Source organism: Triticum urartu, chromosome 5A (assembly GCF_056163025.1).
Source record: "Triticum urartu cultivar PI428250 chromosome 5A, HENAU_Tu73, whole genome shotgun sequence".
Lineage (NCBI taxonomy): Eukaryota > Viridiplantae > Streptophyta > Magnoliopsida > Poales > Poaceae > Triticum > Triticum urartu.
Genome location: NC_141877.1, coordinates 527,767,708 through 527,785,865, shown reverse-complemented (window position 1 = coordinate 527,785,865; position 18,158 = coordinate 527,767,708). Strand labels below are relative to the sequence as shown.

The following is an 18,158-nucleotide window of genomic DNA, read 5'->3' as shown; positions in this document are numbered from 1 at the left end:
ACCGGCCGAGCCATCCGGCATGCAGCGGGATCAGCAGCAGGACACGCCTGGACGGAGTCGGCTGCCAAGCCAGAGGGCACTGCCATGACGCGCGTGATGCGTCAGATGGCCTCGATGGTGCAGGCCACGTCTCACGCTGAGGCGGTGGAGGCATGAGCTTGTGGCCAGAGGCCATGGCAGGAGGCCACAATGATCCTCGACGCCGGCGAGACCCGTTCAACCCCAGCGACTCCGACCCCACAAACCACCTCACCTCCATCCTAGGCCACAACACAGTCCGCCGACGAGAACCAACACGAGCTCCAAGAACCGCTGCCGTTCTCTGCACAAGTTGTTCGATGAAATGGCAGAAAGATAAATATGGTGACAAGCTTTGACAGGTGGGTCCCATGTCCAACTTAACGGTCAATGCCGTTTGTGTGGCCGTTTTGTGCCACGTCAGTGAGTACAGGTGGACCCGACATGTCAGAAATCGGATTAAAAACAATTCAAAACGGTCATCAGTGTTTATTGAGAAAATTAGTAAGAAAACCGGTAGATTTTTGGGGCGCGCAAGAAATGTGGTGGCAATTCCGGACGAGAACTTCAAATATGGTGGGTTTTTCGCAATTCACTACATTTCAAAAGTGACATTGTAGTTTCAATATTTTTTGAGAAAGATTGGTGCAGTATTTGATTTAGGATAATACTTTGGGGTGAAAGTGATTATATGTGCCAGCAGTTCCAGGAATTGTGTAGTCAGTTCATTTCGACAGAGGAGCCTGATTAAGTGGCTGTCAGTGATTGTTTATAAGTTTGGTGTTTTTTTCTAGACAGTCATGTGTACCTTGACTTTAGATTGCTAAAATCATTCATGGACGATTAGTGGAGACATATCCAACTCACAAAACCATCCACAATTCCACGTACATCAGCGTTGTGTTTTGTTGTGCGCTGCAATACATAATGTGCATCATATTTTTCTTGATCGACTTTCTGAATGACAAACAATATCCAGTGCATATAGCACAGCACAGCAGAGGCGAACAGAGCAGACTGATTAAACCAACCTGACAAATCTAGTAGTGCTGACGAGTGTACTCACTCACTAATCCCCCTTTGTCTAAGCTAATTGTATGTACACATGAGAGCAGACGAAATAGGAACTAGCTTGAAAAATCCTCTGCTCGATCGCCTGCTAGTGTTGGTTACCACCCCAAGCTTCGTTGAGGTCGAACAGCAGGTGGCCCTTCTCGTCCCGGTAATCCTCCTTGGTCTTCTGCTCCTGCACAGCATCAGTCAAAACGGTTTTTAGCTCCATGATGAAGCAACAACATTGCAAAACTCAACTGGTCCAAGATGCACGCAACGGGGAGTTTAATTAAAAAGAAAAGGCACTGCTGGTTCAAATATAGGATGACAGGAAACAAGACGGAATTCATGTGTGTGACAATACAGACAGTTAAAAAAATTTGAACCAAAGGACCGGCAGCCATGGTGGGCCCGGCGGCACGATACCGCCACCCGCGGCCCACGAGCCCTTGCCGGCCAGCAGGCATTCGATGAGCCTACAACAACCCCTACCGCAAGCAGAGCCAGGAAAAGGTACTTGTCTTGCAAAGCAAGTCAGAACGAAACAAAAAAATTATCTACCAAGAGTACATGTCGACGTGCAATTCCAAAAGAAGAACACCACGTCGCACGTGAGAAAGAATCATCGATGGGAAAAAGGCAGCGAAACCATTTTTTTTCAGGTAAACATGCAGCGAAATCATTTTTCCACTAGTTTCGTGGGCAAAAGTGAGCGGCACACGCGAGATGGATAACCGACGGAGGAAGCATTCACGCGAAAAGCAAACCGTCAAAGGATCGGAGAGAGAGTCCAGAAGCGATATGGAGACGCCGCGAGGAATTGGAAACAAGAACGGAATAAGAAAGCTCACCTTCACTTTTGCCGCGGTCGCCGTAGCTTCGCCGGCGGCGAGGTCCGTCCGCGAGCGCTTCGCCGGCGAGTCGTGCCCCTCGTGGCTACCCGACGGCATTCCGTCTGACCCCAGCTCCGCCGTCGGCCGCGCGGCTTCGTCGCCGCTCGAGGACGCTCCCGATCCGGCGGCGTTGGCGAAGTCGAAAGGCGTCTCCGGGCTCGACTCCGCCCTGCCGGCAGTCGCCTTCTCGCTCACGCGCGCCCGTCGCCGCGACCGCGCCCGGTCGGCGCCGCTGGTGGAAGGGCCGGATCCGGCTGCCGAGGCCGAGCCGTACTGCGGCCGCACCTCCGGCCTCCGCCCGGTCAAAGACGCGGGCTTCGCCTTCGGGGCAGACCACGCCCTCTCCTCCTCCTCGCCGGAGCACGCGCCGGATCCGCCGAGAACGGGGCGCCCCGGCCGCGCCAAGGGGCTCTTCTGCGACAGCAGCGACGCGGTTCCTTCCGCCCGCGCACGGAGCCGCGACCGCGACCGCGACCGCGGCCGCTTCGGCCATCCCTCCGGGATCGGCGGCAGCTCGGCCTCCCCCTCCTCCTCCTGTGGCCGCTGGAGACCGTCGGACGGCCGGGCGATCCACTCCGGCCACCGCACGAGCGTCCTGCTCCGGAGGCTGAGCAGAATCTTGGCGGCCGCGACGGCCAGGTCCTCCTCTCCGTGCTCCGCCATGGGGAAAGGAAATAAGGCGCAAGAAACGAAGTCCCGCACGCCGCCGTTCCGCGGAAATAAAGAGGGAGGCCACGGGAGGGAGGTGCTGGCCGTTTTATACGTGACGAATTCGGCGTGGAGAAGGAGACGGACTGCGGTGGCCTAGACCCTACAAACCTGCACGCCTGGTTAAAGGGTGATTTTCCTTTGGGAAAAAATATATAAAAAATGTTTATTCTTTGAACAAATTAGGATGCGTTTCCGGGGAGTACTCCCTCCGTTATCATTTGGCTTGCAGGTGCTAATTATTCCCTCCGTCTCACAATGTAAAAGTATTTTTTACACTAGCATAATGTTAAAAGTGATTTAGGAGTACATTTTAGGAACCAAGTGCACGTTGGCAAACGACGACTCAGGCGAGAAACGCGTTCCTCTTGTTCCTGGCGGCTTCAACCCTAGCCGCCGCCAGGGACCGCCAATTTTCTAGCGTTGTCCTCCGGCGGCTCCCCTCCGCCGGCGACCTCGGTCGTTGGTGGTGAGGGGGTCACCGGATCTACGCGTGTGGATCGTTTTTACATCTTCGTAGCTTAGGTTTTTACATAATTTATCGTCTTGGTTTCGACGGCGACGATGACGGTGTTAAATAAAGATTCTTCGGATCCTCCCTGACAAGGCCATCGGTATTATGGTTGGAGATGAATTTGGAAATCAGTCTGTTCAAGCAAGGATGATGTGGCAGCGGCGGCATCCTTGTGGTGGACTTGTTGTTGGGGAACGTAGCAGAAATTCAAAATTTTCCTACATGTCACCAAGATCAATCTATGGAGTCATCTAGCAACGAGGGAGGAGTTGATCTACATACCCTTGTAGATCGCACGCGGAAGCGTTCAAGAGAACGGGGTTGATGGAGTCGTACTCGTCGTGATTCAAATCACCGATGATCAAGTGCAGAACGGACGGCACCTCCGCGTTCAACACACGTACGGAACGGAGACGTCTCCCATGCCTTGATCCAGCAAGGAGGAGGGAGAGGTTGATGGAGATCCAACAGCACGACGGCGTGGTGGAAGTAGCGGGATTCCAACAGGGCTTCGCTAAGCGCTGCGGGAGGAAGAAGATGTGTCACGGGAGGGAGAGGGAGGCGCCAGGCCTTAGATTGGTTTGCTCCTCCTTTTCCCCCACTATATATAGGACCAAGGGAGAGGGGGAGGCGCAGCCCTTGCCTCTTCCTCCAAGGAAGGGTGCGGCCAAGGGTGGGGAGGAGTCCATCCTCCCCAAGGCACCTCGGAGGTGCCTTCCCCTTGTAGGACTCTCCTCTTTTTCCCATCTCTTGGCGCATGGGCCTCTTGGGGCTGGTGCCCTTGGCCCATATAGGCCAAGGCACACCCCCTACAGCCCATGTGGCCCCCCGGGGCAGGTGGCCCCACCCGGTGGACCCCCGGGACCCTTTCGGTGGTCCCGGTACAATACCGATGACCCCGAAACTTGTCCCGATGGCCGAAATAGCACTTCCTATATATAATTCTTTACCTCCGGACCATTCCGGAACTCCTCGTGACGTCCGGGATCTCATCCGGGACTCCGAACAACTTTCGGGTTACCGCATACTAATATCTCTATAACCCTAGCGTCACCGAACCTTAAGTGTGTAGACCCTACGGGTTCGGGAAGCATGCAGACATGACCGAGACGACTCTCCGGTCAATAACCAACAGCGGGATCTGGATACCCATGATGGCTCCCACATGTTCCACGATGATCTCATCGGATGAACCACGATGTCAAGGACTTAATCAATCCCGTATACAATTCCCTTTGTCTAGCGGTATGTTACTTGCCCGAGATTCGATCGTCGGTATCCATATACCTTGTTCAATCTCGTTACCGGCAAGTCTCTTTACTCGTTCCGTAACACATCATCCCGTGATCAACTCTTTGGTCACATTGCGCATATGATGATGTCCTACCGAGTGGACCCAGAGATACCTCTCCGTTTACACGGAGTGACAAATCCCAGTCTCGATTCGTGCCAACCCAACAGACACTTTCAGAGATACCTGTAATGCACCTTTATAGCCACCCAGTTACGTTGTGACGTTTGATACACCCAAAGCATTCCTACGGTATCCGGGAGTTGCACAATCTCATGGTCTAAGGAAATGATACTTGACATTAGAAAAGCTTTAGCATACGAACTACACGATCTTTGTGCTAGGCTTAGGATTGGGTCTTGTCCATCACATCATTCTCCTAATGATGTGATCCCGTTATCAATGACATTCAATGTCCATGGTCAGGAAACCGTAACCATCTATTGATCAACGAGCTAGTCAACTAGAGGCTCACTAGGGACATGGTGTTGTCTATGTATCCACACATGTATCTGAGTTTCCTATCAATACAATTATAGCATGGATAATAAACGATTATCATGAACAAGGAAATATAATAATAATCAATTTATTATTGCCTCTAGGGCATATTTCCAACAGTCTCCCACTTGCACTAGAGTCAATAATCTAGTTCACATCGCCATGTGATTAACACTCACAGGTCACATCGCCATGTGACTAACACCCCAGAGTTTACTAGAGTCAGTAGTCTAGTTCACATCACTATGTGATTAACACTCAATGAGTTTTAGGTTTGATCATGTTGCTTGTGAGAGAGGTTTTAGTCAACGGGTCCGAACCTTTCAGATCCGTGTGTGCTTTACAAATCTCTATGTCATCTCCTAGATGTAGCTACCACGCTCTATTTGGAGCTATTCCAAATAACTGTTCTACTTGGAGCTATTCTAAATTGTTGCTCCATTATATGCATCCGGTATCTCTACTCAGAGCTATCCGGATAGGTGTTAAGCTTGCATCGACGTAACCCTTTACGACGAACTCTTTTACCACCTCCATAATCGAGAAAATTCCTTAGTCCAGTAGTTACTAAGGATAACTTTAACCGCTGTCCCGTGATCCATTCTTGGATCACTCTTGTACCCCTTGACTGACTCATGGCAAGGCACACTTCAGGTGCGGTACACAGCATAGCATACTGTAGAGCCCATGTCTTAAGCATAGGGGACGACCTTCGTCCTTTCTCTCTATTCTGCCGTGGTCGAGCTTTAAGTCTTAACTTCATACCTTATAACTCAGGCAAGAACTCCTTCTTTGACTGATCCATCTTGAACACCTTCAAGATCATGTCAAGGTATGTGCTCATTTGAAAGTTCCATTAAGCGTTTTGATCTTATCCTTATAGATCTTGATGCTCAATGCTCAAGTAGCTTAATCCAGGCTTTCCATTGAAAAACACTTTCCAAATAACCCTATATGCTTTCCAGAAATTCTACGTCATTTCTGATCAACAATGTGTCAACAACATATACTCATCAGAAATTCTATAGTGCTCCCACTCACTTCTTTGGAAATACAAGTTTCTCATAAACTTTGTATACACCCAAAATCTTTGATCATCTCATCAAAGCATACATTCCAACTCCGAGATGCTTACTCCAGTCCTTAGAAGGATAGCTGGAGCTTTGCATACTCATTAGCATCTTTCAGGATTGACAAAACCTTCTGGTTGTATCACATACAACCTTTCCTCAAGAAAATCGTCGAGGAAACAATGTTTTGACATCCTATCTGCAAGATTTCATAAATAATGCAGTAATCGCTAATATAATTCCAACAGACTCTTAGCATCGCTACGAGTGAGAAAGTCTCACCGTAGTCAACTCCTTGAACTTGTCGGGAAACTTCTTAACGACAAGTCGAGCTTTCTTAATGGTGACATTTACCATCATTGTCCGTCTTCCTTTTAAAATCCATCTGTACCTAACAGCCTTACGACCATCAAGTAGTATTACCAAAGTCTACACTTTGTTTTCATACATGGATCCTCTCTCGGATTTTATGGTCTTGAGCCATTTATCGGAATCCGGGCCCACCATCGCTTCTCCATAGCTCGTAGGTTCATTGTTGTCTAGCAACATGACTTCCAAGACAGGATTACGTACCACTCTGAAGTAGTACGCATCCTTGTCATCCCACGAGGTTTGTTAGTGGCTTGATCTGAAGTTTCATGATCACTATCATAAGCTTCCACTTCAATTGGTGTAGGTGCCATAGGAACAACTTCCTGTGCCCTGCCACACACTAGTTGAAGAGATGGTTCAATAACCTCATCAAGTCTCCACCATCCTCCCACTCAATTCTTTCGAGAGAAACTTTTCCTCGAGAAAGGACCCGATTCTAGAAACAATCCCTTATTGCTTTCGAATCTGAGACAGGAGGTATACCCAGCTGTTTTGGGTGTCCTATGAAGATGCATTTATCCGCTTTGGGTTCGAGCTTATCAGCCTGAAACTTTTTCACATAAGCGTCGCAGTCCCAAACTTTTAAGAAATGACAGCTTAGGTTTCTCTAAACCATAGTTCATACGGTGTCGTCTCAACGGAATTACGTGGTGCCCTAATTAAAGTGAATGTGGGTGTCTCTAATGCCTAACCCATAAACTATCGTGGTAATTTGATAAGAAACATCATGGTATGCATCATATCCAATAGGGTGCAGTTATGATGTTCGGACACACCATCACACTATGGTGTTCCAGGCTGTATTTAGTTGTGAAACAATTTCCACAATGTCTTAATTCCATGCCAAACTCGCAATTCAGATATTCATCTCTATGATCATATCATAGATCTTTTATCCTCTTGTCACGACGATCTTTCAACTTCACCCTGAACTTACTTGAACCTTTCAATAATTCAGACTCGTGATTCATCAAGTAAATATACTCAACATCTACTCAAATCATCTGTGAAGTAAGAACATAACGATATCCACTACATGCCTCAGCACTCATTGGACTGCACACATCAAAAAGTATTACTTCCAACAAGTTGCTTTCTAGTTCCATTTTACTGAAACCGAGGCTTTCAGTCATCTTGCCCATGTGGTATGATTTGCATGTCTCAAGTGATTCAAAATCAAGTGAGTCAAAACGGTCCATTTGCATGGAGTTTCTTCATGCATATACACCAATAGACATGGTTCGCATGTCTCAAACTTTTCAAAAACGAGTGAGTCCAAAGATCCATCTACATGGAGCTTCTTCATGCGTTTTATACCGATATGACTTAAGTGGTTGTGCCACAAATAGGTGGTACTATCATTACTATCTTTTGGCATGAACATGTGTATCACTACGATCGAGATTCAATAAACCATTCATTTTAGGTGTAAGACCATTGAAGGTATTATTCAAATAAACAGAGTAACCGTTATTCTCCTTAAATGAATAACCTTACTACGATAGACATAATCCAATCATGTCTATTCTCAACGCAAACACCAATCTCGATGGTAGAGGGAGCATGTGATGCTTGATCATATCAACATTGGAAACACTTCCAACACATATCGTCAGCTCACCTTTAGCTAGTCCCCGTTTACTCCGTAGCTTTTATTTCGAGTTACTAACACTTAGCAACCGAGCCGGTATCTAATACCCTGGTGCTACTAGGAGTACTAGTAAAGTACACATTAACATAATGTATATTCAATATACTTCTATCGACCTTGCCAGCCTTCTAATCTACCAAGTATCTAGGGTAATTCTGCTCCAGTGGCTGTTCCCCTTATTACAGAAGCACTTAGTCTCGGGTTTGGGTTCAACCTTGGGTTTCTTCACTAGAGCTGCAGCTGAATTGCCGTTTCATGAAGTATCCCTTCTTGCCCTTGCCCTTCTTGAAACTAGTGGTTTCACCAACCATCAACAATTGATGCTCCTTCTTGATTTCTACTTTCGCGGTGTCAAACATCGCGAATATCTCAAGGATCATCATACATGTCCCCGATGTATTATAGTTCATCACGAAGCTCTAGCAGCTTGGTGGTAATGGCTTCGGAGAAACATCACTATCTTATCTGGAAGATCAACTCCCACTTGATTCAAATGATTGTTGTACTCAGACAATCCGAGCACAAGCTCAACAATTGAGCTTTTCTCCTTAGTTTGCAGGTTAAGAAAATCGTCGGAGGTCTTATACCTCTTGACGTGGGCACGAGCCTGAAATCCCAATTTCAACCCTCAAAACATCTTATATGTTTCGCGACGTTTCAAAAAACGTCTTTGGTGCCTCAACTTTAAACCGTTTAACTGAACTATCATGTAGTTATCAAAACGTGTATGTCAGATGTTCGCAACATCCACAGACAACGTTCGAGGTTCAGCACACTGAGCAGTGCATTAAGGACATAAGCCTTCTAAGAAGCATTGAGGACAATCCTCAGTTTACGGACCTTGTCCGCATAATTGCTACTATCAACTTTCAACTAAATTTTCTCTAGGAACATATCTAAACAGTAGAACTGAAGCGCGAGCTACGACATAATTTGCAAAATCCTTTTGACTATGTTCAGGATAATTAAGTTCATCTTATGAACTCCCACTTAGATAGACATCCCTCTAGTCATCTAAGCGATCACATGATCCGAGTCAACTAGGTCGTGTCCGATCATCACGTGAGACGAACTAGTCAACGTCGGTGAACATCTTCATGTTGATCGTATCTTCTATACGACTCATGCTCGACCTTTCGGTCTTCTGTGTTCCGAGGCCATGTCTATACACATGCTAGGCTCGTCAAGTTAACCCTAAGTGTTTTGCTGTGTAAAACTGTCTTACACCCGTTGTATGTGAACGTAAGGATCCATCACACCCGATCATCACGGCGTGCTTAGAAACGACGAACTGTAGCAACGGTGCACAGTTAGGGGAGAACACTTCTTGAAATTTTAAAGAGGGATCATCTTATTTACTACCGTCGTTCTAAGCAAATAAGATGTATAAACATGATAAACATCACATGCAATCAAATAGTGACATGATATGGCCATCATCACTTTGCTCCTTTTGATCTCCATCTTCGGGGCTCCATGATCATCATCGTCACCGGCATGACACCATGATCTCCATCATCATGATCTCCATCATCGTGTCTTCTTGAAGTTGTCACGTCATCTATTACTTCTACTACTACAGCTAACGGTTAGCAATAAAGTAAAGTAATTACATGACGTTTATGTTGACTCGCAGGTCATAAATAAATTAAGACAACTCCTATGGCTCCTGCCGGTTGTCATACTCATCGACATGCAAGTCGTGATTCCTATTACAAGAACATGATCAATCTCATACATCACATATATCATTCATCACATCCTTTGGCCATATCACATCACATAGCATACCCTGCAAAAACAAGTTAGACGTCCTCTAATTGTTGTTTGCATGTTTTACGTGGCTGCTATGGGTTTCTAGCAAGAACGTTTCTTACCTACGCAAAACCACAACGTGATATGCCAATTGCTATTTACCCTTCATAAGGACCCTTTTCATCGAATCCGATCCGACTAAAGTAGGAGAGACAGACACCCGCTAGCCACCTTATGCAACTAGTGCATGTCAGTCGGTGGAACCTGTCTCACGTAAGAGTACGTGTAAGGTCGGTCCGAGCCGCTTCATCCCACGATGCCGCCGAATCAAGATAAGACTAGTAACGGCAAGCATATTGAACAAAATCAACGCCCACAACTTCTTTGTGTTCTACTCGTGCATAGAATCTACGCAATAGATCTAGCTCATGATGCCACTGTTGGGGAACGTAGCAGAAATTCAAAATTTTCCTACGTGTCACCAAGATCAATCTATGGAGTCATCTAGCAACGAGGGAGGAGTTGATCTACATACCCTTGTAGATCGCGCGCGGAAGCGTTCAAGAGAACGGGGTTGATGGAGTCGTACTCGTCGTGATTCAAGTCACCGATGATCAAGTGCAGAACGGACGGCACCTCCGCGTTCAACACACGTACGGAACGGAGACGTCTCCCATGCCTTGATCCAGCAAGGAGGAGGGAGAGGCTGATGGAGATCCAACAGCACGACGACGTGGTGGAAGTAGCCGGATTCCAACAGGGCTTCGCTAAGCGCTGCGGGAGGAAGAAGATGTGTCACGGGAGGGAGAGGGAGGCGCCAGGCCTTAGATTGGTTTGCTCCTCCTTTTTCCCCACTATATATAGGACCAAGGGAGATGGGGAGGCACAGCCCTTGCCCCTTCCTCCAAGGAAGGGTGCGGCCAAGGGTGGGGAGGAGTCCATCCTCCCCAAGGCACCTCGAAGGTGCCTTCCCCTTGTAGGACTCTCCTCTTTTTCCCATCTCTTGGCGCATGGGCCTCTTGGGGCTGGTGCCCTTGGCCCATATAGGCCAAGGCACACCCCCTACAGCCCATGTGGCCCCCCGGGGCAGGTGGCCCCACCCGGTGGACCCCCGGGACCCTTCCGGTGGTCCCGGTACAATACCGATGACCCCGAAACTTGTCCCGATGGCCAAAATAGCACTTCCTATATATAATTCTTTACCTCCGGACCATTCGGAACTCCTCGTGACGTCCGGGATCTCATCCGGGACTCCGAACAACTTTCGAGTTACCGCATACTAATATCTCTATAACCCTAGCGTCACCGAACCTTAAGTGTGTAGACCCTACGGGTTCGGGAAGCATGCAGACATGACCGAGACGACTCTCCGGTCAATAACCAACAGCGGGATCTGGATACCCATGATGGCTCCCACATGTTCCACGATGATCTCATCGGATGAACCACGATGTCAAGGACTTAATCAATCCCGTATACAATTCCCTTTGTCTAGCGGTATGTTACTTGTCCGAGATTCGATCGTCGATATCCATATACCTTGTTCAATCTCGTTACCGGCAAGTCTCTTTACTCGTTCCGTAACACATCATCCCGTGATCAACTCTTTGGTCACATTGCGCATATGATGATGTCCTACCGAGTGGGCCCAGAGATACCTCTCCGTTTACACGGAGTGACAAATCCCAGTCTCGATTCGTGCCAACCCAACAGACACTTTCAGAGATACCTGTAATGCACCTTTATAGCCACCCAGTTACGTTGTGACGTTTGATACACCCAAAGCATTCCTACGGTATCCGGGAGTTGCACAATCTCATGGTCTAAGGAAATGATACTTGACATTAGAAAAGCTTTAGCATACGAACTACACGATCTTTGTGCTAGGCTTAGGATTGGGTCTTGTCCATCACATCATTCTCCTAATGATGTGATCCCGTTATCAATGACATTCAATGTCCATGGTCAGGAAACCGTAACCATCTATTGATCAACGAGCTAGTCAACTAGAGGCTCACTAGGGACATGGTGTTGTCTATGTATCCACACATGTATCTGAGTTTCCTATCAATACAATTATAGCATGGATAATAAACGATTATCATGAACAAGGAAATATAATAATAATCAATTTATTATTGCCTCTAGGGCATATTTCCAACACTTGTGTCCTCGGGCTCCGCCGTTGCGACGGCGTTTGCTCCAGCATCGGCGTGGAGCTTGGGAGGTAGTCTAGGAACGGATGCAGATTGTGGTCTGCATCGACAACATCTGAAAGACGGAACGTGTGCTGAGTTCGTGGTTCGTGGATGACAGGTATGGTTTCCTCCTTCGGCGTCTTAGTCATGGTGGGGTGCTAGATCCGGAGTTCGATGGCGTGTCCGGGGTGTTGCCCCGGTTTGATTCGTTCAACGGCAACGGCTTCACTTTTGGTGAGCCACCTTGGAGGTCCGCAAAGCTGCATATCAGCGATGGAGCCGCATTGAGCTCGGGTGAGGAGGTGATCTGTCATTCTTTTCTTCGATGGCTGCTGTGGTGGTGCCGGAGGCAGGTGACGGGCGTTGGTGTCAAGCTCAGAGATGTTCTGTTATCTTTTCAGTTTTGTCATGTCGGTCATTACGTGACTTATACTTTGATCTTTATGGTATGAATGTGACACGTATTATCATGCAAAAAAAGTATATTTTAGAATGAAAGGAGTACTTGCCAAATTTACCGTTGTTGCTGAGATATGCTATCACATACATATGGGGTAATAGACAGGCAATTTTTTTTACTGGAGTAATAGACTGGTAACTTTTTTTTTGACTGGAGTAATAGACCGGTAGCTATGTACTAGTAAACTCTAATGAAAAAATCTGCATATATAAGTTAGTGGACTGTAAGCATTTCATTAGTGAGTTCATATGTTAGAAGATTGTATATTTGTCTATCGCTTGTCTGCCTAACTTTTGTAGCAAGAATTGACGGGAAAATTCAGACAAGTGTACGAACAAAAGACTTAAACACGCCTTTCTCTTATTTGTATTTCTCTCATTATTGCTTTCTCTGTGTGGCAGACATGTGCAACACATCTGCAGGTTTCTTCCTTTAAGTTCTTTTTATCAACAATAATAATGGGCACTTTAGGGTTTCCTTGTGTATTGTGGGACAAAAATCAATCAGTGTCTGCACCATGTGTGGAGTCTTTGGTGTTTCCTCCCCTATTTCTTGGCTAGGGCAAACTCTCTCCTCAAGACTTTGTTATTGAGCCCGTAGATCCTCCTCTCCTCTGCCTACCGCTCCAATAGCTGGTTGATGGGAAGGGAATCCCGGTGCCTTCGTTCCAGCTACTAGTTTAGGTTAGGGTTTTTTAGCTCTCGCAGGTGTGGCGTTTCGGGAGATAGTGGCGCTTATTCTTTGAGTTTGTCTTCCGTGCTTTGGTTCTCCTTGAGTTTGTTCATCTGGGCATAGTAGATGGAGCTCCAATGTAGATTCCTGTTGTTTTCTTAGGGCGGCGAGGTCAGAGTTTCTCGTCGTGTGGCGAGATTTAATATTATCAGGTGGTTCAGATATTATATTCAAGGGTTTAACGCTGACGACCGTGGCTACATAGCCTTGGTCCTCATGGGCACGTGCATGAAGACTTCCCGGTTATCATCACAAGGTCAAGTCGGCTCCAGCAGGGTAGTGAGGACAGTGGAGCGCCGGCAGTTTGTTTTGACGGCGGTAGTGGTCGTTCAATGGTCTAAAAGTTTAAAAATATTTTTCATTATGTTGGAGGTGCTTCGTACTTCCGGTGAACTTTTATAATAAATCTGAACCTTTCTCGCTTCGGAACATAGGCTTCTGCCAGCAATAAAATTGTTGCAGGTCTCGCTCCAAGGGTTTGAAAATTATGTGAATTTATAGGTCAGGAATTAGATCAAATGGAGCCTCACGGGGTCCACAAGTATGGGTGGCGCGACCACCCCCCGGTCGTGCCACCTACCCTTGTGGGGCCCTGAGCATCCTCTCGATGACTTCCGAAGCTTTCTATGTTTCTTTTGGTCCAACAAAAATTGTCAAAAATTGTCAAAAATTGGCATCGTGTTTGGACCTCCGTAGGTATTGATTTTCTGTAAACCAAAAAACAAACAGAAAACATCAACTGACACTGAACACTAACTTAATATGTTTGTCCAGAAAAATAATATGAAATGATCTAAAATGGTAACAAAAGTATATGGCAATAATAATATAATAGCATGAACAAGAAAAAAATTATAGATACGTCAGAGACGTATCACGCACCGGCCGAGAGCGCCGCCGCGCCGCATCCCGGTCTTTCGCGTCTGATCAATGTCGGAGTGACGTGACTGGATGGGGTGGATATATACCGCAATCAAATGGGTTGCCCGTTCATCCTCCTGCCGTCATTAAACAGGTACACCGACCGAGAAACCTACTCCAGCACCCGCAACGACACATCACGCTGCTTGGTCTGGCCAACATATGCATGGAGGAGGAGGTTCAATAATTTTTTATAAAGTTTGACCAAGTTTATAAAAAAATATATAAACATTTAACATAACAAATTTATACGACATGAAAGTACATTTAATAATGAATCTAATGGTATTGATTCATTATTGTATATGTTCATATTTTTGTTTATAAAATTTGTTAAAGTTTATAAAATTTGACTTTGACCAAAGTTAATGCGTGGACTAAATAAAAACAAAGAGGTTCATCTTCACAAAGAGGATCCGTGCAAAATAATGCCTACATGGCGGTGGTCAAAGCATCAGGCTAGCCGGTCAACACAGGTCAGAGGCCGATAGCAATGGACCACTTACAAAGATTTAAGACTGCGATTGCATTTTTCATAGATTTGGGACTGAGTAATTAGGACCGCGCATGCATTTTACTCTCTTTTGTTCTGGGTCCTCTTTGCAAGATGGAATGACTGGTTTGTAATTTCTTTCCTTTTTTCCTTCGAGACCCTTTCCCGTTAAGAAAAACGTGTGCGGAGTGATCCATCCTCGTGGGCGGAACCCAGATCCCACAGATCCGGGTGGCCATGGGGGACGGCCGCCGCCGCCGCCGCCGCCGCAAGAATTCCCGGCGGGTACCCGCGCGGGAGGGAGATATTGACGACGTTCCGGGCGAGGTTCTCGAGCTGGTGTTCCTGCGCCTCCCCTCGCCTGCCCACCTCATCCGTGCCGCGTGCACCTGCAAGCGATGGCGCAACGTAATCGCGGGCGACGGCGGCGGCTTCCTCCGCCGCTTCGGCTCTCTCCACGGCGCGTCGCCCGACCACGTTGTCGGCCACTACCGCGTCAACGAGCGCCACGGCCACCCGCGTCCGCCTGGCCTGAACCCCGTATTCGTCCCGTCCTCCCCCTCTTCCTCGCCGTGGGCGGACGCCGTCGCCGCTCGGAACCTCGCGCTCGACTTCCTCCCGCGGGGGCAGTTTGGCGATTGCGGCTGGGAGCTCGCCGACATCCGGGGCGGCCTGCTGCTCCTCTTCCACTCGGAGCTGGCGCCAGGCCTCCTCATCTGCGATCCCCTGAGGCGACGCTACAGGGAAATCCCTCGCTCGGCGTGGTTCCACGGCTGCCACATGCTGGGCGCTTTCCTCCTCGACGGCGAGGACGAGGACGCGGCCGCGGGCATCAGCCTGGCAAACTTCAGGGTGACGTGCGCGCTCTTTCGCTTTGGGGACCGCAACGCCAGGGCCTGCGCCTTCTCGTCTGCCGGCGGCGGCTGGACCTCCGGGGCCGCACGTAGCAGCACACCAGTCTGCCGCGACAGGGAGTTCGCCCCCATCTATTTCGCAGGGAGCACCAAACGGGCCGCCTACTGGACGGTCGGAGACAACGTTGTTCTTGCTCTGCACAAGGACAACGCCGAGCTCTTCTCTGGTGTCGTGCTGGGCGACGCACAGTACGCCCTGCTCCGGGACAAGCGCCATGACACGGAGTACGCGTACCAGCTGCCATGGCCACCTACGATCGAAGCTTGCGTAACCTAGCTGCATTGGTGGGCTGTGGACAGGCCATGGCGTCGTCGTCCCAGGTGCTCAATTCCTCAAGTTGCCGTTTATCGTGATGATCCTAGCTAGAGGACCATGTGTGCCTGCCCATAGGCATCAAGTGGCAAACAATTTCAGATGTTTACAAGTTCAGTTCGTTGGATTGTTTCTTGTTGCTGTTTTGAACATTTATCTGTTCTTCAGATTACTTTCATAAACTTGAAACTGTTTGTATCTGTTTTGAACATTAGTCTGGTCTTCAGGATACTTTCATAAAATTGAAATTGCTTGTTTTGGAGAAGCTCAGTTTGACTATGAAGCATATACTTGCGCTGAGGTGGGTTTACTGATAAAGTTTTGTGTAGGGGAGAATAAAAAACAACTGTATGATCTTCTCTCCGTTGAAATATGTTTCTTTTAGAGAAAGGCTAATGCGCAAGATGGCAAAAACCATCTCATAGATATCATGTGCTTAGTTGGCCGTCTGTTGACCCACGGGGTTATAGATGGTCGCAGAATGTATGCTTGCTAAGCAAAATTGGATTTGGAAAATGTAGAAATGAAGATGGTTTGCGCTAAATAAGGATATTAGATAAATACTGCAGGAAGCAAACTACAGCTAATGTTAAAGTTAGGCCTGATCCATCACATTTTATGCATGTAGCATTTTAAAAGCTACAGGTTAATCTTAAGTATTGTAGGAAAAGACCAGATTCTCGGAAGGTTTGTTGGTCGTGTTTGTAGAAAATTTCATGGTCCTTATAATGACCTGACTCTCAGTAGTGACATTTACTAGTAGGTTTTAACAGTTTTCGATGTAGGTTTGGGGCAGAGCATTAGATATAGGCGAACAGTTTGAGGTGAAACCGTGAAAGTGATGATATGTGGCAGCAGGTCCAGTCTCGACTCTCTGTGTAGCGAGGTCACTTGGCCAGAGCCCAGAGGAGAATGGTAAATGTCAATAGTGGCTAGGCAAGTCTTGTGTGTGTAAGTTTTTCTGTATATTGATGCATGGTACTCTGAGAGCTGCAGCACAGGTTAGATGCTGCTGAAAATTTTGTGCAAAGAATATTGGGTGTGGATTGCATACCTTAGAATTAAGCTTAGCTTTGTCCCCTAATACAATGGCACCGAGTGAATGTCCCGCCTCTGCATAACATGATGCACACAGTGAACACGTTCCACACAACCAAAAGAGAAATATTATTTTAGAGTAATTACTTCTACAAAGGATGTTGGAGTACCAGCCTCCTTGGTGCCTCCACGCACGAGGAGGGCCTCTGCACCGTTCGTTAGGCGTTGGCAGCGCGCGGGGGGGGGCTTCCCTGGGGCTCTATGCGTTGTTTGATTTGCCCGGACGGCTCGCATCCGGGCGTGTTGTATCGGCGGCCCATGACGGGTGGACCGCGGGCACGGCCGGGGCCACCCTCGTGTGGTGATTTCGGTCATCGCAGCCGCGAGCGCCCTCTCTCAAGTGCACTTGCGTGACGGGGAGGCCATGGCCGCCTGCCAGCGTCTGCCAGCCTTGGGCGGGAGCAGGTGTGATGGTGCTGGCGTCGAGGCCAAAACGAGTTGGTTGCCCTATGCGTCCATCTGCGCAACCATCTCCGGCGCCATGTCCATCTGTGCCCACAAGGGGCCGGGCGATCTGCTTGCTGCTCCTCCTGATCGATGCCAAAAACGAAGGCGAGGGGGTGCTCATCCTGGTGAGCTAGGGACAAGGTATTTGTGCTAGATTGGATATGGGAAATATGGAGTAGTCGAAAATAGGTTAGGGTGAGAGAAGGGGTGATCTCTATCTTATAGGCCACAGTCGGCGAGCTCGCCATTAAAGAAAGGAGGTTGGATAGGTGGCAGGAGGGAGGCCGGAGGGTGGTCAAAGACTGACGTGGCCTGCTCTTACGCCTCCAGGCTGCAAAGAGTAGCACGACGAGCGACGGAGGGTGATCAAAGGCACGTATTCCCGTGAGAAACTCTGGTGCGTGTGCATCAATGCATTTTTGGAATCGACGTCGGCAGCAAAGTCCGAGACAGTGGTAGAACGGTGTGCACGGTGATCATGAGCACGAGCAGAGGGCGACATGATCGTCGCCGTAGCTCAGCTCCCAAGATGAGAGGCGATAGAGCATGCAATCGAGGGCAAAAAACTGGGGGGAATGGGGAGGAGCTCGCTGGGAGGCGGTTGGTGTATTAGTACAAACTTGACAGTGACCGACGATGCCTCATTTGATGAAGGTTTGCCGGTGACAGAAGATGAAGACGAGGAAGATTATAAGGCGAACGTGTGGTCCTAGCTCGTGGGCGTCGACAGCGAGGAAGCAAGGCACGAGGAAATCT

The 18,158-nt window shown here is 48.1% G+C and overlaps 2 protein-coding genes across 2 annotated transcripts; one reads left to right on the top strand and one right to left on the bottom strand.

The window, feature by feature from the left end:
* Window positions 1–832: 832 nt before the first annotated feature.
* On the bottom strand, window positions 833–2,908 carry LOC125556514 (uncharacterized). Its single transcript, XM_048719232.2, has 2 exons — window positions 1,923–2,908; window positions 833–1,264 (listed from the first exon to the last, which is right to left on the bottom strand). Exons 1-2 carry the CDS (start codon window positions 2,625–2,627, stop codon window positions 1,178–1,180), a joined length of 792 nt encoding a protein of 263 aa, XP_048575189.1. The 5' UTR covers window positions 2,628–2,908; the 3' UTR covers window positions 833–1,177.
* Window positions 2,909–14,715: 11,807 nt separating this feature from the next.
* Window positions 14,716–16,122, top strand: LOC125556512 (uncharacterized). The gene has a single exon (XM_048719231.2). It carries the CDS (start codon window positions 14,868–14,870, stop codon window positions 15,819–15,821), a length of 954 nt encoding a protein of 317 aa, XP_048575188.1. The 5' UTR covers window positions 14,716–14,867; the 3' UTR covers window positions 15,822–16,122.
* Window positions 16,123–18,158: the final 2,036 nt, after the last annotated feature.

Coding starts and splice junctions, on each gene's coding strand:
- LOC125556514 (XM_048719232.2), bottom strand. CDS start 2,627: ATGGCGGAGCACGGAGAGGAGGACCTGGCCGTCGCGGCCGCCAAGATT. Junction 1,265..1,922: donor CGACCGCGGCAAAAGTGAAG/GTGAGCTTTCTT, acceptor GATGCTGTGCAG/GAGCAGAAGACCAAGGAGGA.
- LOC125556512 (XM_048719231.2), top strand. CDS start 14,868: ATGGGGGACGGCCGCCGCCGCCGCCGCCGCCGCAAGAATTCCCGGCGG.